Source organism: Etheostoma spectabile, chromosome 12 (assembly GCF_008692095.1).
Source record: "Etheostoma spectabile isolate EspeVRDwgs_2016 chromosome 12, UIUC_Espe_1.0, whole genome shotgun sequence".
NCBI lineage: Eukaryota > Metazoa > Chordata > Actinopteri > Perciformes > Percidae > Etheostoma > Etheostoma spectabile.
The window spans coordinates 7,956,168-7,983,881 of record NC_045744.1 but is presented as its reverse complement, the minus strand read 5'-3'; the positions used below and the strand labels follow the sequence as shown (position 1 = coordinate 7,983,881).

Genomic DNA, 27,714 nt, shown 5'->3' with positions numbered 1-27,714 from the left:
TCATGAGGCTCGTAACTCTGTTTTACGAGAACTAGATCAGCAGATGGGTTAATGCTCTGTAAATGCATGCTGACTCACCCTGCTCCTCTCTTTCTACATATACGTCCATGTGCCATACTTAATGAGCAACTTTACTGTGTCCTTGTTGACTTAATTTTCTGTTGTCTTTTATTATCTCAGTCATATTCATTCAGTAGAGCTGCACTCAACTTCTGTTACAGTTGCATGTATATTACTGCAATCTTCAAAAGACTCTTTGATTCTTTTAAAGTTGCTGTGACCATACGTTAGGTTAAGACCCCTATTCACTGTGGCATCTCCAAAATACCTTAAAAAACTGTGATAACCATCCAATTACTTATAATAATCATTTATTATTTAACTCAGAAACAACTTAAAAAATTACAAGTCTTCCTCCACCTCTGTTTTGCTTAGTGTGTCGTCCCTTGGATGTTTGACCTTTACTGTGCAGAATGAATTATGTGCAAAGACTAGAATGCTGTTTTCACATTTATCTGCCAAGGAGAGAAAGCTTATATGTGTTTACTATAAATTTGAGTTGAGCGTTATGATATTACAAGCTTGAAAGCCAATTGTAGTCCGATATGCAACCTATACGAGTGTAGTCTATATATCCAAGACGTTCCATTTCTGGGATTGCTTCCATATTGCTGGAAATTCTGCCGGATGTCTCTCTTTTTGGCAGGATGTCTGTTACCTCAGGCTTTCTTTGTGTCGGCATTCTAAATTTCTAAACTTTACGAGGATTATGTTTAACCTTTCCTCAGATCTCTGCAGGGTAAATCCAGACAGCTAGCTACACTCTAAAAAATAATTCATGGGATCAGTAGGTAAAGCTTAAAATCATGAGCGTTTTTAGCACAAAAAATTGAATTTGTTATATACATGTTTTAGTAAGTTGATAACTTCTTTTAAGAAGTAATCAAACTGAAAAATAAAAAGGTCTTAACTTAAATTATTGATAGAATAAACACTTTTACGTTTCTTAACAATAGAAAAAGATTGGTTAGGGCTACTTGTCATTCTACTGAGCATCTTTCAAAAGCTGATTTCAGTACTGAACTTGCCCGGACATGCTTTGCTGATTGACCACCCCCTTCTACCAGACAAAAAGAGGGGGGGAAAACTTCCCGGGTTTTTCCAATACCTACTCAGTCGTTCCTGTGCCCGTTTTCCACTGCGGCAACCCGGGGCGGTAATAGCAAACGGCCCCAACCCCGCGACAACAAAAGGAAGAAAAAATTTTTTTTTTTTTTTCCACGCCAAAGGGCAAATCAGTTTCTAAATAACCTGGAGGCGGGAAAAAAAAAAAAAACCGGGATAAAACCGTTACCGGAAAAACCAGGGGGTTTTGTTGGGGACCCCCAGCCGACGAGTTTGCAAAAAAATACTTGGTGAGTTCTTCTTTGTTTTTTTGCATGTAGTAACGTATCCCAGACAAAATTTTTCACGTGCTCAAATTTGAAGTTGTAGCTTTCCTAAGCAATTTTCCCCAACTTTTTATTAGCAAATGCAATAGCCCTTAACAGCACCAGCTTCAAGTTTTTTTGTATCTTTGATGCAGGGGTGCTAACGGCATGAACTGCCATTAATGTTAGCTTTTTGAAAAGCATGGGTAAGACATAAGCCCAATTCTTTGCAGTTTTTGAGAATTTTCATAGTTTTTAAAATGAATGGGGGTTTAAAATTTGCAAATTTGAAAAACCAAAAAAGGGCTGGCTGTTAAACATTTGTCTTTATTGGGATTGTTAGGGTCATTTAAAACTGGGGAGTTTTTCGTCCCCCCCTTTCAAGAGGGTATTCCCTTTAGACGGACACAAGAGAAGTTTTCTTTAACTGCAGTTTTTCTCTAAACCCCATCTCAACGAAAGAGAATATTTGAAATTGGCCGTCATTAAAAAAAAAAGGAACTTTTCTTGTGTTTTTTTAAAGTCTTTCCCAAAAAAAACATTCGGAACATTTGGCTCTCATAGGACCGGAAACACCCTCCCCTTTACTGAGGACTTCAAGCCTGAGTTTTTGCAGAGGTTTGTCAATCCTTAAATGTGGGGGACAGTTCTGTTGTTGAGGAGGATATGGAGGGTGCAATGAGTGAAGATCCTGAAGATGAAGAAATTGGAGAATTGCCTAACTTAATCATTCTCCATTTGAGGCAGGAGGTTGTGAATGAAGCACCACCAGTCACAAACCTAAAACACAGATGGCCTGCTCTTTTGATGCAGCTCAGGTAAATTTTTTTCAAAAAATGGTTCACAGTACGTTTCATTTTAGGGTCATTTTTTACATTACCAAATTGTGCTTTGTCATTTGTGGTCTTATATTTATACAGATAAATGAAGAATTCGGGAGGATCACCACTATTAACCTCGAGGCAACGCTCATGGCAAAACTGGACCAGCACACAACAAAATATAGTCCTTAAGAGGAGGGGCTTCAAAAATGAATTTTCAGCGCATAAGAAACCTGCTAGAGGTAAGTAATATAGTTAATTTCTAAATGTTTTTTATAGGTGATATTGGGTTAAGTAATCTTGATTTGAACATTATCTTTGGTATGGGTGATGTTGTTTGGTTCACTTTCAGTGGAGAGTGTTAATTAGACTTTTGACAAATTTGACAGGTGGCCAGAAACACTATTTCACATGAAACTATCAGTGCTCCTTGTCCGCTGGATGTATAAAAAGCAGCTGGTTGCAAACCAACACTTATAAGGGAATAATGTATCTCTGCTCGGAAGTTGCTAAAAAAAATATCAATTGCAACAAAACTATTGAGTAGTGAAAGGTAACAAGACAGGCATAGTAAATGTAATAAAAGTTGAATTCAAAAGCCTTAACAGTTTCATCATTTGGGCATCATTCAACACTTGCACCAGTACAACAGAACAAGGAAACTGAATCATGTATATGTTAATATATTACATAACAGATTTAATATTTATAAAAGGGCCTTTTTAAATTAATTAATTATTTGATTTTAATTTAAAACAATACAGATTGGTAATTTGTACAGTCTAAGTCTTATCAACCTCATTCTTTGGTCTGTTTTCCAAGTGATCTAATTATTAAAAACTTAAATTCATAGAAGAGCAGTTTAGCATATGTTTTCTTGTTCACAGGATGAGTCTGTGGAAAAAAGGGGAGGTTGCTATCTGTGGTCTAATGGTGTATCTCAGAGAAAAAGAGGAGGATCTCTTCAAAGAGCAGTTGGTAGGTAAATCCGACACTTAAGTTCACATACACACTGTACTTTGTGTTACTCTTGATTTTAAACATGAGGAGTAAAACACTGACATTGATTCTGACCTACTTATGCCAGGATGGTGGGAATATTGTTAGTGAAGTGATGGAGATGGTCATTTCCAGAGGTGCCACCATGTCTGATCCAACCAGCGCCAGGATCTTCATTGAGGGAACAGAAGTCCTGCAAGACCTGGACGTACCCAGAGCATGTGCCTTGCTAATGGGGCTGATATACGGACTCAACCTCAGCTACCCAAAAGAACGAAAAAACACTTTTGAGGTATTTCAAAAGATATGCCTTTAGCTGGATGGGCTGAAAGCCAGTTCGAAGGTTATGTCTTTAAAAAGTAAACTGCTAGGCTAAAAATGTGAAGAATTAGACAGTCCTCAAATTCAACATCATGGTGCATGGTGTTTTTTATTGTATTTTTTAACATGCACCGCACTGGACTCAGTGGATTGGGCCTCCAAAATTTACGTTAGTAATTTGAACATGTTCCATTTTTAAGGGCAACTTAGAAGCTCCTAAATACACTAATAATTTTCATTAAAGGGAAGCTTTGTTATTTTTCAACCTGTCTCTGTCTGTCTGCCTGTCTGACTGACTGACTGACTGACTGAGGGAAGATTATCTGTAATTGGCCCAGTATTGACAGAGAGCGCATCAGCTGGCAGCTGCAAAATGAGCTAAAAAATACTTTTTAGGAGACTTGGTTTTACACAGCCACAACAAGTGAAGGGAAAGGCTTTCCATACTGTTGTCAGGACTTACAGTAACCACTTGTACCTGTTAGAGGGTGAAAAAGAGAACTATTTGTGAACACAATTTGACGCAGCACATTTGCCTTATAGAACTACATTTCAGCTCATTCTGTAGCCACCAGAAAGATGCGCTCTCCATCAATACTGGACTAATTAAATATTTCTTCTCCACATCAGTCTGGTACACACAGGCTTTGGGAATTAGGGTCCAGGTTAAAAAAAATAATGACACTCTATTAAAACTGATTTGGGTATAAATTTATGTATTTATTTTCTGTCTAAGTAGGCTTGTTTATTTTGTTTATGTTATAAAATATTACTATAATATAGTTTATACGTTAACATTGTTTTTACAATAAAATGTTTTATAAAAAGGAATTGCTATGTGTATTTTATTCTTGTTAAAGTGAATTAAGTTATTACACCAAAGTTAAGGTAACAATTTGCATTAACAATTCTGAGTACAATGGAAGTAAAATAAGTTAAAATAGCTTAAATTAAGTAATTTGACAACATAATATTACCTAAACATTTTCATGAAATTTAAGTACATTTACTTTAATTAAGCTTGTTAGTCATGTTGGTTGTACTTAAATAAACGAGTTAGACTTACTATAAAAGAATCACGCATTTACTCAAATAAATAAGTAAAATAGCCTAAATTAAGTAATTGACAACTTAATATTACCTAAACATTTTCATGCAATTTAAGTAGATTTACTTTAAATAAACTTGTTCGTCATGTTGGTTGTACTTAAATAAATTAGTTAGTCTTACTATAAAAGAATTGCCACATTTACTCAAAAATGGCTGAGTTGGAACTACTTAAAAAAGTCCATGCAAATTGTTACCTTAATTTTTTTAAGTTAAGCCACTATAATTTTTTTTAGAGTGTAGACTATCTGTCCAATCTGAGTTTTCTGTTGCCCGACTAAACAACCTTTGAATGTACACGTTGTACCTAAACAAGTTCCTTCCAGAGGCTGTGTTGCAGCGCCACCGTGGCTCTGGCCGGTGCGTAGCCCCACCCATGATTATTGTAATTGGTTCAAAGAAATGCCAATAAACCAGAGTATGTTTTTATCCCATCCCAGAACGCTGTGTGGACGAGCCAGACCCTCCTCCCCAACGCTGTGGAGGAAGGTCTGGCAAAGCTAGACTAACACAAGTGGGATGTTGAAATTGAAGCCTCCATGTAGAGGTTAAAGGGGTATACATCATTGTTTAAATCAAAGTATTTTTGAATGTCTTATGATAATTGTCAATAATAATTCAAAATAAGCAAGGCACGAAGTGTGAAATCAGTGGTGGGAGATGAGGTGTGAGGGTTGCATACTCGGAAAACTGTGTGTGCTAACTGGTGCAAACCTAGTGGTGCATGTTTGTTACCTGAACAAAGGATAAACCCAACCCAGTCAAACCCAATAAAAGAGAAAATAATTCAAGTATTTCAAGTGTTGGCTTAAATGAACTAAAGGATCAGTCACTGTCATGGCTTCAGATTTTCTTCTTCTTCTCTCTCTCTCTCTTCTGAGCCCTTGCACAATTAAACAATTTTCTTCATGGCTTTATAATGCCCCCAAAAAGCTTGTAAGTCATGTAAGCATTGAGACTCTTTTAGTACTTGCCTGTCTTTCACGTTTTCGAGACAGCATTATCCTGAAAACGTTGCGGCCTACATTGTGGCAGTGTTGGATTTTGCGCCTTGTTATCAGGCTGCGGAGTAAATGTGTATATGTCCATTGGAACCTATTGTAACACTAGGATTAAATAAAGGGTTGTGAATTTGGATGTCCTATAAACGGACTGCTGAGATTTACTGTGGAAACGAAACTAAGACCCCACTGTGAGCCTCCATTTTTGGCAACTTTAGCATTGTAATACTTCACAGTTATTTTTTCGAAACGGGCAGTTTTCCCTTGGAAGAGTCCCACTTTGGTCCCCAAGGCTGTTATTTTTGTCAGACAATGATCTGTATGGATCTTGAGTTTGAAGGCAGTCACTGAGAAGCCTGTTTGTGCTGCTCTGTGCCGTGTTGTGCAGTCAAGATAATCTTTAGCCTCAGGAGAGAATTTGTGAGTGGAGTTAGTGGAGAGCTAGTGGGATGTTGTTGTTTAGGGTTCACAGGAGCGAATATTTGGGTTACCACATCCGACTTGCATTTTATGGGGCACAGGACAACACAGACTGTAGAGCGTAAAGAACTACAGTCATGAGTCTGAGTCAGTCAGAGGAGGCGATGTGAAACTGGTGAAACTGAATTCAAAGTGAATGATAAAACCGAAAAAAGAAACAAAAAAAAAATCAATTTCATCCTCGGTGGTCTCTTTTTTTCTACAGACATTATACAATGTTGTTTGAATAATAAAAATATTCTGTGCAAAGGGTATTTACCACATGCAACTCAAACACTGATTGAGTGAATGTATTTCCTTTATTAATCATGATAAGAAAAATGCAAACTGACAAGAAATTATATAGTCAAAGTATAGAAATAGTCAAATTTAAAATGAATATCCTCGCTTTAAGAATGCCCCACCACCTCGCAAGATTTAAAACTTAATTTTTTTTATCTTCAATTGGTAATTAGGTTGGCAGTGGTAGTACATAATTGCCTTGTTTACATCATATAGAATTCAGTGGAATGGTCAGAAATTCAACATGTCAGTACTTTTTGTTTTAGCTATTTTGTTCTAAAAGCAAGGCAAATTTCTAACGGGATGTAGAAGAAATTGATAAATAGATGATAATTGAATAAAAGAACAGACTCACAAAGTAAACCAAAAAACTAAATAAAATAAAATCCACACATTATGTTCTGTTGTTATTACTTAACAAGCAAGATGACCACTGGGGCACTGAGTGAGGTGCAGAGGCTAGATAATCATACAGAGTTAATGTCATGTTTTAAAGCGTGCCCATGTGCATGCGTGCATGTGTGTGTGTGTGTGTGTGTATGTGGTCCATTAATTGTTTTCCCCTGAAAGTACTTTCTTGATAAAAGAACAACAATTAGTCTGATTAAAGACTTGTGGACTTGGTAATTACCCCTCTGTAACGTCCAGATAGAGAAAACCTGCCTTTGCCTGCAATCTGAAAACATCTCTGCCTTTTGTCTCTCTGCAACACACGTAGGCATGTTTTGTAAAGGTCCAATTGATTGAAGTACAGTAATGATCTGTGATGAAGCGAGGCCCACACCCTCTATCCGGTCTGTGATTTACAGCAACAGCTCAGCAGACGGGGAGTGGAGACGCATGCAGCAGTGTTTACACTGTGTGAGGCGGGTGTGCTGCTGGTTGGACAGCTGAAGGTGTCACGGCAGGCCAGAGGGTGAAAGGGACGTGACTGATGGTTGAGTTGGCTGGGCTGACTGTAGGCAGTACGACTGAAAAGAAACAGCTTGTTCCTAAATCAGCAGCCATCGATGATTGATAGGATTGCATTGGCATTTTGCAGAAGAACAATCTAAAATCACAGTCATGCTGTTTTAGTTTCATTTATTAATGTTCCAGAGTTTCATTTGCATCATTTTAGTGGTATGCTGTGTACTGAGAGGTTGGGCTGTAGGCAATATATTTGAAATGCTGAGGTCCAAGTCCCCTAACACATACCCCAGTACATATCTCCCCCTTCAGATACTTTAGTGTGAATTTTTTTAGTGATTTTCATGTTTTATTTTTATTTGAAGTTGTAATCCCTCAGGTTTAAGTTGACGTGCAGTTTAATGCTACATTAAACACTTATTAAATTTGTCTTAATACAACACAAAAGCAACTGACATGTTTGCTTACAGTCCAAGCACAAAAATGTACATTATTTTAATAAAGTCAGTTTATAATGATTGTAACTGTGATGTTTCATGCTGAAAGTAGTTTTCCACACAACAGCATGGCAAAGTAAAGTTGGTTACCTCACTGAGGAGTTGGAGGAGTGCAGTCTGTTGCCCGCGGTTCTTTATCTAACAGCTCACTGTGGCTGCTTCTGACTGTTTCATTACTTCTTGCAATGTTTTTTGCAAACAAAAGGGTAGTTAGCACCAACCACAATTACAAATACGTTGTGTTTCTGTTTCACAATAAAAGCCTATTCATGTTGAGGAATTAGGAAATGGCGGACTCCACCATTACCAAATAAAACTACAATGTGGAAAAATTATTGTGGAATGTATTTGGTTAAGTATAACAGAAAAATGCCTAGGATGCTAACTTTAAACTGCTTAATTATATTTTGTGTTGTTGACACATGGTTTAATGCTGATTCAAAGCATTCTCCACTCTGCCACTAATGAAATACTGGTGGGGAAATGCTGAACACTTAAAATTGTAGTGTGTATTTGTCCTAGGCTGCTAAAATATTGGGAATTGTGGGGAAGATTGGACCCAAATGCAGAGATGAGTGACTAGGTGCTGGGATTGATTCTTTATTTTAACAAAAAGCCATAAAACAAAGTGTCCAAAAAAAGCAGGTTAGGTTATCCCAAAAAAAACAAGAAAGAAAGATGAAGTGGAACCGAGGAAATGAACAGAAAACAGGCAGGGAAACACACAGCACGGTGACGCGGGGACATGCTACAAACAAACAATGATGCAACTAAAGGCAAAGGAAGCACGAAGACAAAATACACAGGCTAACAAGGTAATGTGACACAGGTGACACTAGGAACAGGGGAAACACATCAGGGTGGGACAGACAGTTGTGAAAAGGTTGGAAAACGCAAGGCAAGAAGTAAAACAATACAAGAAAAACAGACTATCAAAATAAAACAGGAAACAGACCATACAGACACTCACAGGAAAAACACAAGACAGGAAGTATAACTAGACAACAAGGGAGGAAACATGGATTACAACAAAAAATCAGGAAACAGAACAAACAGTAAGCAATAACAGAACGTCAAAACAAACAGAAACTGCCAGCTGAGCAAGATGGCAATGGCATAGTCCCTCTGGAGGCCAAGCAGGACGGTGAAGGCGAGACCCCTCTGGAGGCCAAGCAGAATGCCGAAGGGCTTCTGGAGGGAAGACAGGACAGTGAAGACCCTCTGGGGGACGAGCAAGATGGCAAGGGCTAAACCCCTCTGAAGGCTGGCTGTGAAGAGCTTCTGGAGAGTGGACAGGACCGCGAAGACAGGACAGGACAGCGCCAAAGGTGAGACCCCTCAGACAAGACCCCTCAGACAAGACCCCTCAGACAAGACCCCGCATAGAAGACCCCTCTGGCGACACCCCTCTGTATGCCAGCAAAGACCCTCTGGAGGCCGTCAGGCCGGCTAAGACCCTCAAAATGCCGGGCAGGCGAAGGGGCACCTGGACTACAGCCAGGCAACGGGTCAGCTGGACTGGAGTCAGGTGACAGGATAACAGGAACAGAAGTCGTTGGACCCACCAACCAGGCAGAAGGGTTAGGAATCGGTCGGACCACCGACAAAACGTGTGGGTGCGAGAGGCGGTCCGACCTTCGACAAAACACGGGGAACAGGGGTCGGTCCCTGAAAATCCCAGCCAAAATGCTGAGGGAATGACTTCAGTGTCCTCAATTGTAGCTCTGCTAAGAGGTGTTCCCTGCTAAGTATAAAATACACTAAATACTATAATGGAAAAGGTCAGATTTATACATGCTGACTGTCAAGTGCATAATATGGACCATTAGAAGTCCAAAAAAAAAAAACCATGGGTTTCTGAAACATCACTACAAAAGCAACACACCATTTAGACTAAATGTGAAAATTATAACCTTTGCACTGGTGCTTTACACTAGATTGCACAGGTGTTGATGATATTATGTTTATTACAAATGATGAGATTAAGTTTATCATCATAGCGATAATGTGCTCTCTGTACGCTGGAAAAAGCCTCAGGGTTGCATTTATAGAAAATCATGGTGGATAATGGTGTGTTGCCTGGCATTGTTGGTTTTAAGGGGCTACGGCTGTGTGAGTCTTTCTGCTCGTCGTTCTGAGGCGAGAGCGTGGCTGATAATGATCAGTTATCAAACAAAACTGTCCGGGCCTTTGTTAGGCGTCCTCATTTCTCTCTTACTCTTTTTCTCTTTATCTTCAGTCTGAACTGACAGACCGCTGGCCAAAACTGCAGGCGGAGCTGGTCAGGGATTATGATTTTTACATTCTTTAACCACAATCTCCTCCATAAAAGAAAACATTTCCTGTTAACTTTATTCAAGTGAAATGATTTGCATTTGTATAAACTGCATGGTCCCTACCAACCTATCCATTAATTTCTTCTTAACAAACTCTAATATGTGTCTATGTTTTTGTAATAAAATAAACCCAAGCCCTGGTGTAAAAACAATTAAAAGAGGAATTGTCCTGAGAGAAATTTGAGGAATATTTATTTATTTTTGACCAGAATAAAGATGTCAGGCAACTAGTGATCACTGGGGGGAGCTAGTATGCAGTTGAAGATTTTCACATTGTTTATTGACAGCTAAATAAATGACTGTTTGTTGCTCCCCCAAACAGAGAGAAATAACCAAATACGCACTCGATAACTTCAACAACACCGCACATTCATTGCTTGGTGCAAAGTGCTTGTTAGAGGGCTTTGGATTTATTTGACAGGGCTGCCTAGAGATGCTGTCTCAGGCAGCACATAAACCACTGAATGATAAAACATGCTATAAATGAAAATTATGTCAATTAGCTGATAAAAATGTGGTTTAAAGGAGCACAATAAAGGCTCTGCTGGCTTGTTCTGACCCCACATGGCTGCATTTTCATTACGCCTGATTGTCTGTTGTTTCCGTTTTTGTTGTCGTTTCCAGGAACCTATGTGTAATGTGTTGTAATGATCCATTTTTGAACCCCTCATTGTGTTTGAGTTCCTTCTCTTGTTTATTAGAGCTTGGCTGGACTTGTAAGTTTTTGCCATGTTTTGCCTTTTGTTTAATGCAGTGTTTATCTTGTAAATGCTGTCCTGTTGCCTTTCAACTCTCTTTGTTCAAATGTCTGTGCGGCTAATTGTCAGGAGCTCACATTCTCTGGCAGTGTAATCTGTCACCTAGGGGGTGAGCCTCTCCTCTCTGAGCGTAGCTCCCATGGTGCCATTTTAATGCTATGGAGCCATCACCTGCATTTATCATCCCATTCACTGCCATTCATTTTGGCGCCACTTTGACAGTGAATAACTTTACATGAAGCGTTTCAAGACTCTATTTGTGCGCTGTTTATTTATTAAGAAAAACGACAATGTATAAAAGGCTCCATTACCTTGCACCTAATGTTATGGCTCCGTAGCAGACGTTTTTGTAGAAATATATTAACGATTGTGTCATAACCATGCTGGTGCATTGTTGACAAATCACCGCATTGTCAGGAGAAGCTCGCAGACAGTTTTGACTTACATCAGCTGTTTAGGTGTAATTACTAATGTTAACTAGCATGTTAGTTAGCAGTAATTTGCCTTTGTCTATGTTATTTCCTAACATATAACCACGCTCTCCATCTCTGCTGATTAGGAATGATTGAGATTTCTCTTGGCACAGCTACCAGAAGACTTACAACTTTCAGACACGTTGCCAACGTCACAACTACATTGTCAGGCTCAGTTGGAGGCTGCGCAGTAACGCCTAGCCATCACCGGAAAAGTGCTTCTATTTTCCTTCTCTGGTCTCCGTCCAGAACAATGGGATCTGTTGGTCCATATCTTTAACTGTCTATGTCTGTCACTAAGCGACTGCGGACAGCACATACAGTATATGTGTGAACAGATAATAGGGAGAGGAGAGAGACTGTCACACATTTTAGGATTAAACTGTGATCTTAAATTAATTGTTATTAATTAATTTGATTTATAGACTGTTGTTTTTATTTACTGTGCTATCAGTGCGGAAAAGACCCAATTACTCATGCTTTATATCCAAATTAAATGATGTGAATGTATTTTGGTGAAAGGCTCGCTGCTCATGTGTCAGTGGAGCTGTCCACAGCAGTGGTGCTGAAATGAGTCCTGGCAGTGAGCTTGCCGTGCAGCTCCCTCAGGCCGTGTGTGGGGCTGTGCAGTGACAGCGTACCAAATGCTGTTTGGTACGCTGTTTGGCCTTTTTACAGTCTACTGTCAGAATCGTCCTGCCACCGAAATGTGTGTTTTCCATCTGCAACATTGGGAAGTGTTCTCTTTGCATCCAGCTAATTTCTGTCTATATTTCTTTCTTGGTGGTTATCTGTTTGTTTATTTTTTTCTATTCAATCATTTCTTTCTATTCTTTCTTTCTTTCCCTTTTGTTTCTGACCCTGTGATGCTCAGAGACACCACAGAATTGGGCTAACTATAGTTGAGACCATTGTTGGTGATGGAACATGCTGCATTGTCTTAGCTTTAACCTTTTTTTGTGTTACCGTTTTTTCTCTGTTATTTTGATTGTGAATAGAATCTGCTATCTTTACAGGTAGTGATGCACACATCTGATTTTTTCATTCTTCCGAATCAGTGCACTTCTGTTAAAACACTTACCGGAAATTACGAGCGGGATGAGTGTGACGAATACCTCTCGAAATCTAACGAAAATCTTACAAACTGACCTTTGTCAATCAAAACAACAGACAGATTCAGCCACTCTATGGCCTATTTCTTGCCTAAAATGTTTTCAGAAACACGTTTCGGTCAACTGTTTTTGTAAAATACGAGATTGTATTCTGAACGAGCCGCCATTATTTAGAAATTTGGGAGAAGCCAGACCCATGTGACGCGTTCAGCATTTCCAGTTTTCATTTTTCAAGCGACAATACAGATTAGCACCCTGCTGTCATGGAGACGTATTAAGGCTTGCGCACACGCAGAACGTACGCTCAGGTCGGCGTCGCTTCGGTGTGTTCCGAGGTACTTTTTGGACGGATGGAAGCCGACGCTCGGCCTTTCGTGTTGGTGTGTGAGACCCTGAACAGTGATGGGGATGTTCAGAATATGAGAGCACAGAGGTTTTGAACAATCTGAAGAAATCTTTTGATAAAGAATAAGAACAACAATTTTTTTTATTTTTCCATGTGCAACCTGGGCTGATAATATTTAATATACTTTTGACTAATGACTAGGAATGTGGCAGCATTTCATGTCTTCATGTTCATAATTTCAAAGTAAGTAATGAAAGATGGTTTGATAAGCTAGAGTGCACTTTTCCTGTTTCCTGAGCAATCAAAAGGTTTTATGATTTACTGTATGCATTATGATAACCATTACACCCACTAGTGAATTTAAGACAAATTGACAATTTTACTTTGAAGTTCAGAGTCTGCTTTGTCAATTCCTGATTATTATTTGATCTACAAGTAGTTGAGATTGAATGCTATCACTAGGCTGTCTGTGAAAACAAGATTTACCTCTTAAAATGATAATAAATGCACTGCTATGAATTGTAACAAGGACATCTATTCCTCGTACTAATGCCAAAAACATTCTTCTGTCTGCCATTGACAGAGATTCCTTCTTTCTCATCTGAAGTTGTTCAGTTCCTTCCTTCCAACAGATGACTGGTTCAAAAGGCCAGGAGTTCTGCAGAGACTGTGCATTCTGAATAAAAACTCTCTTCACAACGAGAGGGCTGCGTGTGGATGTGTGCATGTGTGTGCATGCGTGAAGCACAAATAGGCAGACAAGCTGTGCTAACAAGAATGTGGATTGTGTGCACAGAGATGTGACACGGTGAGAGAGTAACAGCACAAAGGAACTGGAACTATTTCTGCTTCATGTGGGAGGACGGTAGCACTGCTTCTCAAGAGCTAGGCCAGTAGCAGCAGCCCTTTGTTTTACTGGCTGAGAACACAGCAGCATTAGTGGACTGAATATGATTTTATGGTTATAGATATGCAAATCTTTCATCCTCCCTAAACTGCAATGCACAGAGCGGCGTCAGTCATGAAAATACTCTTTACTTGAGCAAGATAATACTAAACTATACCCCTGAAAAGAAATCCACTGATACCCGAAAGTATTTTGTTCTTCTTGCATTGATTCCGGTTTCCATTTCCTGTGTAATGGATTCGCCAGTAATTAGTGCCCACTGTGATCTGATATTACCAGTTGCTGCAAGCTGGGAGCTGAGCAGAGGGAAGTGGCGCCTGCAACTAAATATAGGTCCAGGTGGAAGGACAAAAGCTTGAGTTTCTTTATATGACAGTGAAGAGGGCAGAAAAAAACAAGCAGAAATGTAAATGGTTGCGCTTTCAGATTGGACTGCTGAGAAGACTTTTGCACCACCTGGAACTGCTAAATGTTAAACTAATTTCACTTAAATGTTTTTTTTTTTGCAGCTTCTACTTTTTGTGTAATTATTGTAGTTTCACGTTGCCTTTAAAACTGAATAGGCCTACACATTTTTTTTAGATAATGATGAAAAAAAAGATGTTAATAGCACTCAGTTGCTTTTTTTTTACTGCTTAAATTACGTTTAAGCATGCTGTCGATTGTCCAAATAAGTGCGTCTCAGTTCCAATATTCAGCAATATGCCGTAGGTGTGAGTTTAAGGAGCCCAATGTGGATCCAATGCTGTGGATGATGACAATACATCTAGGAAAGTCAAACCAAACCTCCAACATCGCGGCCGTCCACAGTTTCCTACATCAGCTGAACCCTGCGCTGGGCACCCACGGTCTCTTCATTACTCTGGCAAATCACCTGAAATCCTTGAACACTTCGTTCGCCCCTCTCTCTCTCTCTCTCTCTCTCTCTCTCTCTCTCTCTCTCTCTCTCTTTCTCTCTCTCGCCCTCTCTCTCTCTCTCTCGCCGTTTCTCTTTGTATGCATCTCCTCTTCATTATTCTGCACCTGTCAACCGCGGACGCTTGCGTGCGCTCTTCTTTTCCTCTCCCTCTTCTCTCCCATTTTTATTTACCGTCATGACTTCTGGAAAAGACGCCAACGGGCCAGTGAAAGCGGCTCAGCAGCAAGATCAGGTAGGACATAAGACGTTTAAGCCTGTGCTCACATAGTTCCGTGCGCTTTTTTGGCAATATTGTATCTCTTTCTGTTCGACTTGTTTTGAAATGTTCTGGCTAGAAATAGTTGAAAGATGCAGTTTGAATGTACTTCTAAAGTTCTGCCTTAATATTGAATGAGCCCCTATTGTAACCTCAGCTCGCAGCTGTATAGCATCGATAGCTACCATAGCACCCTGTGTGTGGTGTCCTGTTTTTTTCTTCTTTTTTGTTTTTCTTTTTCAATTTGACTTTTTAAAGCATTGAACACAGGTCTTTCAATACAGAGGTTTCTTTTTTTGTTTGGTTTCAGGGACAAATTTTCATTTTTGTTTCTGAACCAAAAATAGAAGTTAACGAGTGGGTGTTAATTGCTCTACCTCGTTGTTTAGTTTAGTCTCAGTTTTTTTTAGAATTGTGCCCTGTATGAGGCCATAACGTTGTGAAGTGATGTGATTATGGGTTTACATAACTGAGCTCCTGGCAGTGAAACCATAGTTTAGGTTGAAAGGTGCTTCACAGAGATAAACTCATCTTGACAATTAATTAGTTGCACAACATGTGTTATTATGCACATATGCACATGCTATAATACAGTTATCATTATGCACTGCACCAATCACCTTTAAGATCTTTATTCGCTCCTCTTTTATATTTTTTCAGTGTGCACAGTTTTTACAAACACCAACTATCTCCTGTTGAATGGGGAGCTTTGATAACCCCCCCCCCCCCCCCCCCCCCCCATCATTGAAGCTGCAACTTCAACAGTGACCTTGCTAGTTGGAAAAGAGAGTATCAGAGCACAGGAAGTAGCGTTTAGCTAAGAAGCAAATGTGATCTCCAGCCCTCTGGCTGCAACCTTACTGCTGCTGACAGTGGAGGTTTTTATGCGCTTGGCTCTTTATCCAGCTTTTGAATCTGACTATATATGGAAAATTCACTCAAGCTATCTTATCTTCCTCTCCATTTAAAAATGCTGATGTCTTTATTAGGGCAGTCATCACAGGCTCAGTAAATGCATCTCTATTTTTTATCGGATACAGCATCACTGTCAGTCTCTTTTGTCAAGCACCGCGCACCCTGATCATGATGCTCTAAAGGCTTACAGAAACTGCCATCACGCAATGATTTCTTGCTTTCAGTTAGTTGGTTATGATTATATCTCCTCTATTACTGTACCCATTGCATTTCAACTCTAGCATCCATTTTTACTGTATCCCATTTCCAGCAGTAGGGTAGAGCTACTGTACTGTGATTTTAAACAATCACCTATCCAGACTAAGGGGATCAAATGTGACTCATGCGGTATAAGAAGACCCGTTATATAATTGACGAGATGGGTAGACTATGCTGCTTGGTCTGCATATAATTATTCTGAAAGAATAATAAGCTCTCTTATCTTCCTTTGACTCAAAATGGATTTCATTTTCCGGGACATTTTTAGGGAAACATTCAATTTAAAAAAAATACTTCAGTCACATTGTTGTGCTACCGTTCTGCTGATGATTAAAAGATACTGTGCCAGTTTTGTCCAGAGGCAGACAGTAATTCAAATCCTCAGAGGAAACACTTCCCTCAGTCTTGCCTTTTTCCCGTCCATTGAGTCAGCACACTGCTTCATTTCTACTTTTCTCATCACCCTCCCAGTTTCACACACTGTGAATGACAGTAATTCTCACAAAGACCAATGAAAATCCGCACAAACCCCAGAAACATCTACTGGTAACTCCACGTTTTGTCATTTTTGTCAAGATCACTCACATTTCCCACTTTCATGGATCTCTTCCCGCAGATTTTCACTTCTAATCTCTGAAGCATACTTTATCAAACAGTTATTTGTTCCACACAGATTGGGATAGATTTCCTCCCCATCTGTTTAGTCAATTCCTTTAAACAAATAACTGCCGAAAGCATCACCCAGAAAATGGACACACTTTCAGTTATGGCAACACTCTGAGCCTCGTCATCATTAGTGACTCAATCATCACCTAACTAAACAGCGACATTTCAGGATTTTCAAACTTGATCCCATTTTGGAAAAAAGACTCTTTGAAGATAAACTCTACATCCATCACCCCCATCTGTTGCTTGTGTTGTTGGAGGACAGTTCTGCTGTACAAATTGGCAACCGACTTTGAAAAACATTTTGCTTTCATGCCACATTAGAAAATTAAAAAGCCGTACTATCGTTGAATTATTTCGCGTAGTGCTTGTGTTCACTTAACTAATTGTTTTTTTGGCTCTGCTCTAATTGCTGAACTACTTATTCTAAAAAAAGTGAATATTTTGAATGTCCAGCAAAGGATCTGTTAGGCAGCCTTTACTATCACTTTAGCTGCTTTAATATTTATGTATATTTCAATGTAAGTTCTTGTAGAAGAAGTGTGTGTGTGTGTGTTTTGGTGTGTTTTGGTGATCCCCTGACTTTTTATCTGACCTCTTCATCAGGTCAACAATTGTATTATTTATTTTATTATTTAGTATTTTCCTGTACTTGACCAAATGCAGTATCTGCAAAACAAATGACTTTATCAACCTCAGCTGTACTTTGTGTTAACTAAGATAGTGAACATGTTAAACATATACCAAACCAGTATGTTAGCATGTTGATAGAAGCATTTACCACAAAGCACTGTAGCAGGGCTGTTGACTCTTATGAGCGAAATCACAAAGATTGTAGACTGATGTGACTGATAGCACCATGACCTGCGCATCTCTTGCAACCATTATCTGTCCCGTCTCAAGGTACAATTTTAAGGATTTAAAGATATTGCACTAATGATATTACAGCATAAACACAGCAATAAAGTTCTGCCCCTCTTTTGCGTCTGATAGCATGTGGCAAAGTATAAATGTTCAACGCATTCTCATGAACGGGTCCAGTTGATGTCAAACAAAATTGCATGCACACCAAGACATATAATATCCTACGAAATTAGAAGCACCCCGGCTGGCCATGTGATGCCGGGTGGTCACGTGATGCCGGTTGGCTATGAGCTCCATTACGCCGAGCGGCAGTTGCTAGTGTTTTAAGCCGCTACAGAGCTTTGTGACGCTGGCTACAAACCTCCCTTTAATCAGTGGTAGTTGGTGGTTGAGTTACCCGAAAATAGGAGACTTTGAGCCAGGTACAAACACATGTCGGTTGTTTTAGCGGACATTACGGTAAAGTTTGGTCCACAAAATATTACTGTTTTGCTGCAAAAAAAAGTTAAGGTTGGGCATCAAAATAACTAGTTAAGATAAGGAAAAATATTGTGGTTTGGATTAAAAAAACTCCTTAGGAATGCGCATTTCCTGGGTGAAAGGCTTTAGTTTTCACCAGGAAGTGAACTTTGCTCTCTGAATTTAAAGTCCTATGTTAATGCCGACCTGTCTACCCGACCGCCTCCCTTCACGGCTAGTGGCGTTCTTATACAGTGGCCGTCGATGTAGTGAATACAGAAAATAAAACAAAACGTGGAATGCTTTTGAATGACAGTGCTTAACTGTAACTTTTTGAATGAATGGTTCATGAGAACAGGCTGTGATGTTGCCTTTGCGTTACTGCTGTTGGTGTTATGAATGAGCTTCAGTTACCAGCAACTCTCTGAAGATGCAAATTGCTAATACCAATTTTGCACCAAATGTAGGCCATTGCATACAGTTTATTATCTAATTTAAACACACTAAGAGGCTATTTACTCTGCAGTGCAGTGAGGGGTGCATTTTACCCTTTGTGGGTGCTTTGAGCATTACTGTATCGTGTTTATTTTTGTCTTATTTGTGCAGGTTTAGAGGAAAACAGCACAGTTTTTTGTGAATTAGCCTGTTAGTCTTGTTACGTTACCCTTAACTTACTTTTAGCTTTGGCACTACTATATTTGCAGTTAAATTTTTGTACTGTATTTTGTTATATGTTGTGTGTTTTTAGATTTCTGCCAGTATGTACATTGTTATATGTCCACTTTCATGCATGAATGTAAATATTTTAAGTCATACTAAAATCATTAAGGTCTATGTTAGAGATTTCCACTTGGTTCTGAGCCAAATGTCGAATAGTACACACACACACACACACACACACACATACACACACACACACACACACACACACTTATGAGGTCTACAATATATCCCTTGGAGCGCCTCCCTCTCCAGTCTGGTAATGTATCCTCTCTGACTATAAGACAAGTGCATCTAAAAATTATGGTATTTTTAAATGAGACACGCTGACTGGGTGTAATTCAATTTAACATTGTCAACATACAGATTACTGTAGCTGACTGGAAGAATTTAAGTGTCTGAGCCATGGAAGAGAAGAAGCATTTCTTTCTTCAGATAATAAATAATTTGTTCCCAGGTGAAATCAAATAGAAAAGGCAGCGGTCTAAATCATTTAATATTATTTTGACCATTTTGAAGAACAACATAATGCACTTCCTCTTACGTACCATACCAATATATCAGTGGTGCCACTTGTAATCCTATTGCTACCTTTACTGCTACTACCACCGCTACTATTACTGCTATTACTACTATTTATTCAAACAAGTACATATACAATTTAAGGAAGTAAATGCTAAAAACTGCACTAATCCACTGATTTATTTGAACAATTGGAAGAAAGGAAGGATTGCTGTGCGATATGGCAGTTGTCCATTATTCTCAAGGTTGGTGGTTCGATCCCCAAATTCTCCTTGAGCAAGGTAAAAAAGTGCTACAAATGCAGTGCATTTACCATTTTACCATTGTATTGCAGAGTTGCTATCTACTTGTTAGCCAGTGATGGTAATTTACTGTAAGAACAAACTTTACATGCAGGTGGCAATGTTCCTCAGCTCTTTCATTCCCTTTTTTGTTAGATAAAGATGAGCTATAACATAACTTTATACAACACTATTCTAAATTTACACATGATGTGAGCAACACCAACTAAACTCTGTTCTCTTCTGCTTTTTCCGTTTTTCTTTAATTTGGCGATCGGCTGTCACAGAGAATACATGCTACAATAGTATGTACTTAAAAAAAAAAAAAAAAGTCATATGTATTGATGTATGTGATGTGATTTGGTTTACACTCCACGGTTTGTAGAGGTGGCTTCATTCAAGAATTTCCTCATTTCCCAATGTTGCGCTTCCCTCTATTTATCAGAGATGATCAATTATCAGCAAATGTATCCGCTGGTCACAATATTTCAAACAACATTTTGTTTTCATGTCTCGCCTCAGTTGAGTCTAATGCCCTACTGTCCATGGACCAAAAGCCAGCTGGCATTAATTCTTAATCTCACTCATGAATGCCCATAATTTATTAATGTTGTTCCAGAGGAAAAGTTTACCCCCATGTCCAAAGGCTACTACTTCACTCTTGAGTATGACTTGTACTCCAACAGCGACTACATTACAGTGGAGCGATATATCCTGTTTCCAGTGTCCAGTGTCTTTAGACAGTTGAAGCTTGCTTTCGATTCAAATGTCTATATTTGTTAGTTAATTCTGTAAGCGCCCGGTCACATTTCCAACATGACACTTAGCAGTAATATTAGTCCCCACTGTAAGGTACATAAGCCAGCACCATCTTCACTGCAAATCTGACTCAAATGACTCTCTTGGTTACCTTGGAAACCAGGTGCTCAGAGATCAGGAAAGATCCATTTCACACTTCAGCATTGTGTGTGTGTGTGTGTGTGTGTGTGTGTGTGTGTGTGTGTCTGTGTTTCTGTGTGTGTGTGTGAGTATGTGTGTGTGGAGGGGGTTGTCTGTATGTGTGTACTCTTCTACATTTGGCTTAAAACCAAATCCCAATCTCTAACAAAGACCTTGATGTTTTTTTGTGCGTGGGCTTCACCTTTAATATATGTTTTTTTCTTATAGCCCCTTTGTTGCAAAATAGAATGAAAATAGCAACAAATAGATTAAATAAATGTGTTTCATGTGTTACTACTACTTGGGATTTTCTACCCTTTAGAGTCGTCAGTTCTGAAATGCACAGGGTTTGTTTAGATGTGGAGTCTGTAGAGAAGAGGGAGAAAATGGCTCCGGTCCTCATTTATTGATGCAGCTTTTGTTGTTATCAGCTATATGGCATACATGCCAGCTCTTCACACAGCAGACTAAAAGAAGGAGATGACTTAAAGCAGACATCCAGTAATATCTTAGCCTGTTTGAAAACACTGCCAAAGGTCAAGATTTCCTTTTTTCGCACACATTTGCCTTGTTAAGAGCTCTTTAGAAAGGTCAGCATCCAGGGAATAAATAAGTTTACAGCTGCTTAGTTTGTTACTTTAACGTGTCGAACATCAGAGAAAATCAACTGTTCTGAAGTTACATGTCTCTGTCTTTGGAGATGTTGATGGTTTCCACACATTTCATGTGAGTGATTTCAGGCTGAGTATGTATAATATATCATTTGTTGTTGAGTAGGTGGGCGAAATGTTTCACATTGCACAAAAGGATAAAGCGGTCTGCAAGGATAAAGTGATCGGAATTAAGGCTCTTAAATTACAGTGGATTGTAAAAGAGAACAGTACTTTTTAAAATAAATGTATTAAAGTATACGTTTTGAATCAGCCCATCCTCACCCAGAAAACAACCACATGGGTCAATTATGTAAGCAGATACACCGGACAATTACATTTCTCATTAGGCAGCGAACTTTTGTGACAGTAGTAATTATCACAAAGAGCAAACAAGGAAGTGACATGACAAAGTCTAAGAGCACCAAATGATGCATAAGGAGGTAGGTTGGGGTGGTGGAAACAGGACTTTCAGTCAGGAGACCATGGTGAAACTAAAAGTCAACTGTCATTTTGAAATTAACCGAGTTTAACCTATGAGTTTTACCGACCTTAGTCCGTGACATAATGAGGTCTGTGGCGTCATGTTACGTCTTCAATGTAGTAGTTTACGTGACTCGTTTTAAGCCAATCTTTGATGTTTTCATAACCTTAACTAGGTATCTGTGTTAGCTAATCATTTACTACGTGTATAAAACTGCGTCTGTTATGTTAAATAGAACGGTCACATGTTTATCGTCACATGATTAAACCGCCACTGTGTGGTGGTAAATAAAACCGGTGTATGTGTTGTTTTGTGAGTCTTTGAAAATTGACCTGCTCTTTAGCTATGAGGAAGTGTTGTTTTGGATACATGGATTCAGCATGGGAGAATGTTGTTGGGTCTGTAACAAGAGAGGGCACAAAGAAAGGCCTGCACACCTAAGACTCCAAATAAGCAGTTTATTTCACTTTTTCTTTTTTCAAGGCAATGTGTTTGGAGCCTAACAGTGTGCAGACCTCCTTTGTGCCCCGCAGTGAAGCATTTTATGTCTGGCACCTGAGTATTTTTGCCTGGATCCGCACACACTTGGTTCCTCTTTTTTTACAAGAGCGACAATAAATAAAGTAAATAATGAAGAGAGAATTGTTTCAACTTAAATCTATGTACTTGGCAGATGCTAGTTTATAAGGATGTTTAACCAGTGGAGATTCCAAGAGATGGTACTGAAATGACTAGGGTGTTTCATCATAAAACCTTTCCACATATGACTCTTACTATTTGAAAATTATTACCTTTACCTTTTCTTTACCAAGCCAGTCTGTGATGTTAAGGCAGAAGTCTAAGGGCTACATAAAAATGATCACGTTGAGCTTGGAAATGGTGACAAATTATGGTCTTTCACTCCTTGGTCTTAACAATATGCATGCAGATATGCACGCAGTGGTAGGGAGAGAAATACTGGACTTGTTACTTCACTACATTTATTTGACAGGTTTAGTCACTAAAAGTCTCACTGTGCCAAAACCTCCTCCAAAGCACACTGAAAGAGGGTCTGGCTACTCTACATAGCATTTGGTGATGGGAGGAAAATGCAAATGCATATGGAGTGCTTTTACTTTTGGTAGGTACATTTTACTGCTAATACTGTTGTATTGGTGCGCTTAAGCAAAAGGTCTGAGTACTTATTCCACCACTGCACATGCAAACACACACAACACACCATTTCTACAGTTATTTTTGATCTTACTTTGCATTTAGCAAAGTAAGACCAATTTAGCTTTTTAGAATTAGTGATTCTTCTGGTTGAGTTGCATGTGTTTTAAAGCAGGGCAAATTATCCACAAAAATGAGTTGACACAAAGATTGATGTATTTTCACTGTACAACCACAACTGGGAGCTCAAAGTAGATACAGGTGCAAATGTAACTGTGCTAAGTATCAAGCCAAAGTTGAAGCCTATACAGATTAAACTTCATAGCTACAGTGAGTACAGTCAGCAGCATTGTGGTGAAATGTGTGTATGTAGCAGCATCACTCAGCCGTTCAGCAATTGTCTGGATTGGTTGCAAAAGTGGAGACCTTGTCCCTGTATTCCATATGTATGTTAAAAGCAGTTTCCAAAACTATCCATTGGCATTGGTAAATTGAAAGGGGATTATTAAATTGAGCTAAAACCAAGACAAGCCATTTTCTCTATCAACTTCTAGACTTGACTCAATACTTCTCCTTCAAAAAGTCAAGAGAGAACTATAGCCTGCATGGAAGAGCTTGGAGTGATGTCCAAAGTGAAGGCGCCTAACAGATGGGTGTGCAGGAACGATTCCAGTACCAAAACTTGATGATACAAAAGTCAAAACAGAGAGACACATGCTTCCATCAGTGGAGCACACTTTTGGACAACTTGAGGGTTCAAAAGTATTCTCAAAACGGGATGCAAATTTGCCATTTTGGCAAATCCCCTTTACAAATGAGTCTGCTTACCATATTCATTACTCCATTTGGGAGATATTGCTTTAACAGACTGTTTTGGCACCTCTGCTGCACCAAAACATTTCCATAAGTGAATGTCAGAGCTACAGGAAAGCCAAGGCAGAGTAGTTTGCCAGATCTCTCTATGCAGAGACTCAGAATTGATGGCAGTGTTAAAATGTCTGGAACAAGCAAGTGTGACGCTGGAATGGGAATGTGTGAATTCTCCAAAACCCCTGTCAAGTGGTGAGTTGTGTGAAAAAGCTTCTGAGGATGTTCAATCATTTAGGCAAAAAAATACTCACATAATATAGAAGACAGTTGTTGAGAAAGTGCAAAGAACACGTGGACCTAGAAATTCACAACAGTATCAAATGAGAATTGAGCCAACTACCAGGTTTGGCACTTTACAGTCCCAGGGTACAAACAATAGTCTAAGCTGATACATGGTTGTATTGACTCAGAGCTGAAATGCTCCAGAAACAAGAGGATGACACAACACAACCATGTGTCTATACTTCAACAAAACTAAACAGAGATAGGCTGGAAACAAAATGGAGGCTTTATTCATCACATTATCATCTGTGTAATTCTCAGACTTCCTGATTGACATTGCATTTGACATAAAAATTGACCATAAACCACTGGTATTCTTTCTGGGATCAAACAACTTGGACAAGACTAAGATGAGACTGATGAGATACTCATTCTCTGTTTCACACGTTTCAGGCAAGAACATAGCAACCGCAGATGTGCTGTCCTGAATGCCAGAAAAGGCTGCAGGTGACAAAATCCCACACCAAGTGATGTCATGTCTTCCAGCCACAGAGTAAACACTGCAACAAATCAGGAAGCACCAAGACAAAGGTGATGAAACAGGTGATGCAGCACTATATTAAAGGCCTGACAAATTTAGCAAAACCAGACCGCGTTATCCTTACCTTCTGCACGCAGGGGATCTTGGTGTGCTTACATGTATGCAAAAGAACGACAGAACCACACCACTGGTTACTAAATTTCCAATCATACCATGGGAAATGGTTGGTGCTTGAATTGTTTGACTCCAACAATAGCAAGTATTTAGTGGTAATCCATAACCATAATGTAACAGTTTGAGCTTCTCTCTTCAGCTCTCTTTTTTAAAATTATTGACACAACTATTTCTGTTACTTTAAATGTGAACACAGAATGCCTTTTGAGAATAGAATGTACCCTATTATCCCCATTTAAACTATATTGTGCCCCCCCCCCTTCCATGATGGCCTTGGTCGGACAACACGTCGTACGAACTGGTTCATACACTAACCCCCAGACAGTTCAAGCACCTCTGTCTGCCACTAATGGGGGTATCAAACAGTCTCTCTTGGAGATTAAGCAGTGTAACCTACAGGACAGTTTTCCCCTTACATTTTGAACTGTGACGTTATCTGGAAACATTTGGAAACATCTTCATGTAACACCAGAATGAAATAATAAATAAGGTAATAAACATATCTGAATACGAGTGAATTATTGCGTATTTTTATGCGTTTGTTTTTTTAAATTGTAAATTAAATGGTTGGTTTAATTAGCAGGGACAGCTGTCCTGATGGTCCCGACAGCTCTGCTGGACACGGCTTAGCTTGTCACAGGACATACGATGAACATCGATCACATCTTTCTCAAGTCTGCGTTATGTAACGATTATTGACAATGAAGGTTAATAACCGTATCCATTTCAACTGAATGCTGTTTTATTGAAGACTTTACAGTGAAAAAGGCAAATGTCCAAAGGTATTTGATTTTCTATCGATGTGAATTGCGGAAAAGCTCTCTGACCTCTGATTGAATAAGTGGGTGTCTGTTTACAGAAATGCCAATCACTGGAGGGAAACTGCTCCTGCTCGTCAAGTTGTCTGCATCCTACATTTCCACAGCCTGAATTAGCCCACAGGGCCTGTGGGAGATGTATTTAAGATTCAAAAAGTATTCTGAAATGATTGTACCTCGTGTTAAAGTACAATGAGCATGCTGATTTTGTTGTAGGTGGGAAAAAAAGACGAACTAAATATGTACTCACACGCCTCCCAGGCTGGCATCAAAGTGTCTGGAAATATTTTTGCTGAGGGACACTTTTCCTCTGTTATGTGGCGTGGATCCAGCTATCACATTTAGAAATCTGGTACCTCTCCATCGGGTTCAGGTTGCACTCAACTGGATACCAGACTTGGCTGCATTCAAATCACCTGCCTGCACTAAACGCTTTGCCATTTTCAGTGCAGATATACAGAAAAACAAGTAAGCAGATGCAGAAACAAGGCTGTTATCTGCATGCATGTCAAAGCCTCATATTGTTTTATCTGGCTTGGGTCAGAGGTCTGAAGTAATCGTTGACATCAAAGATAACTTCAACAGCGTGTCTTTGAGGGACATTAACATTTTATGAATCCAGTATGCACGTGAATAATATCGTGAAAACCCTTACCTCTGCAGCAATAAATCAGCGTGTTGCCGTGCCTGTTGTTTTTTCTTCTTCTATGTTCTCACTGCCTTCAGTATTGATTTGCTTCACTGTAAGACAAACTGTGCTGAGACAATTGGTGCACAGACAGTGTTAATGCACACAAACACACACAGGTACACTTTAAACATTTCAATGGAAAGTTCCTTTTTTTGTAGTAATTTAAAGTCTTGAAATATATAAAAAGCATCATCTCTTCCACGCGAGTCAAACCTTCTGTTTTACTCTCACGTGTATGCATACACCCCTCATTAACTTGCAGATGGTTCACTGAGCTGGTTCATGCTGTATAACCACTCACTGTGGGCAGACAGAGGCCGGGTCTAATTGGTAACAAGGATATCAACAGCTGGACTGACACGGGTGGCTGGAGCTGCTCACCTTCCTTACTGACTGTGACCAAAGTGATTTATGTGCAGATCATTAACAAGAAACTCTGATTTCTTTTTTTTGTTCGGCATTCTAGGCCTTTAATTGACAGGACAGCTGAAGACATGAAAGGGGAGAGAGAGGGGGGAATGACATGCAGCAAAAGGCCGCAGGTCAGAGTTGAACCCTGGCTTGCTGTATCCAGGAGAAAACCTCCACATATGGGTGCCCAGAAACACTGATTTCTGACCTTAACCCTTCAACAGTCTGAATGGAGTGCCTGGAGTTTATGAGGTTACCTTACATCTAGTTATTCCAGAAAACTGCCTGATCCTGTTGCTTTTTAATGGACACAGTATGTCAAGGAGTGGATGATAGTGTGTGTTTGTACAAAGCCCATCTGTTATTTCGCACAGGAAAACCCCTAGAAATGGGCTTCTAGATCAAAATAGTTTAAGATCTGTGTGTAGGAGTATTGGTCTTCAGAGGCCACTTGATTGCTGCCTCCCGCACTTAAAATGTTTTGTTAGTCCTGTGGATTTTTGCAGTATATGTGTTTCGGACAGCACTGATTAGCCATCTACCATCTGCTGGGCTGGGTGAGGAAAGCAGCTCATTATTTTCCATGTTGTGTCTGTGTTGAAGTTGTAGCTCCTCTACAGCTATCAGGCAAAGCTGCAGGGACTCTTTGTGTTTGAGCAGCGGGGAGCAGCTGGTAGATGCAGTGTTACTGCACACAAGTGGCTGAGCTGTCAGCATCTGTTTGACAGAGAATGAGCTGTCCTCTTGCCAATCTCTGGCTCCAACTGTGACAGTACAAAATACATCTGCCTTGTGTATGATAAGATCATCTCTGAAACGCTGTGTGTCCATTGTGAAATAAAACCCAGTTTCATCAGTAGATCCAGCCTGTGGTGACAAATCAGTTTATCTGTTGCTTAAATGCTTAAACGTTAATATGTTTGCTCTTTGGGTGTGCGGCAATGTAATGTTTAATATTGTTTTTCAGGACCTGGTGGGCAATGCTCCGCCGCAGAGGAACTGGAAAGGAATAGCCATCGCCCTGATGGTCATCCTCATCATCTGTTCCCTGATTGTCACCTCCGTCATCCTGCTGACCCCTCGTATGTACAATACACACACACACACACACACCACACACACA

The 27,714-nt window shown here is 39.5% G+C and overlaps 1 protein-coding gene across 5 annotated transcripts in view; it reads left to right on the top strand.

The window, feature by feature from the left end:
* The window catches only part of LOC116699450 (dipeptidyl aminopeptidase-like protein 6), a 93,775-nt gene that overhangs the window by 34,284 nt on the left and 31,777 nt on the right, over positions 1 to 27,714 (top strand). For 4 of the 5 annotated variants that reach the window (XM_032532025.1, XM_032532026.1, XM_032532027.1 and 1 more), the window contains one exon: positions 27,559 to 27,673. In XM_032532025.1, the coding sequence (XP_032387916.1) occupies positions 27,559 to 27,673 (115 nt within the window). Of the gene's footprint in view, positions 1 to 14,801; positions 14,931 to 27,558; positions 27,674 to 27,714 lie in introns of those variants that run through there. The other variant, XM_032532024.1, reaches the window with a different exon arrangement.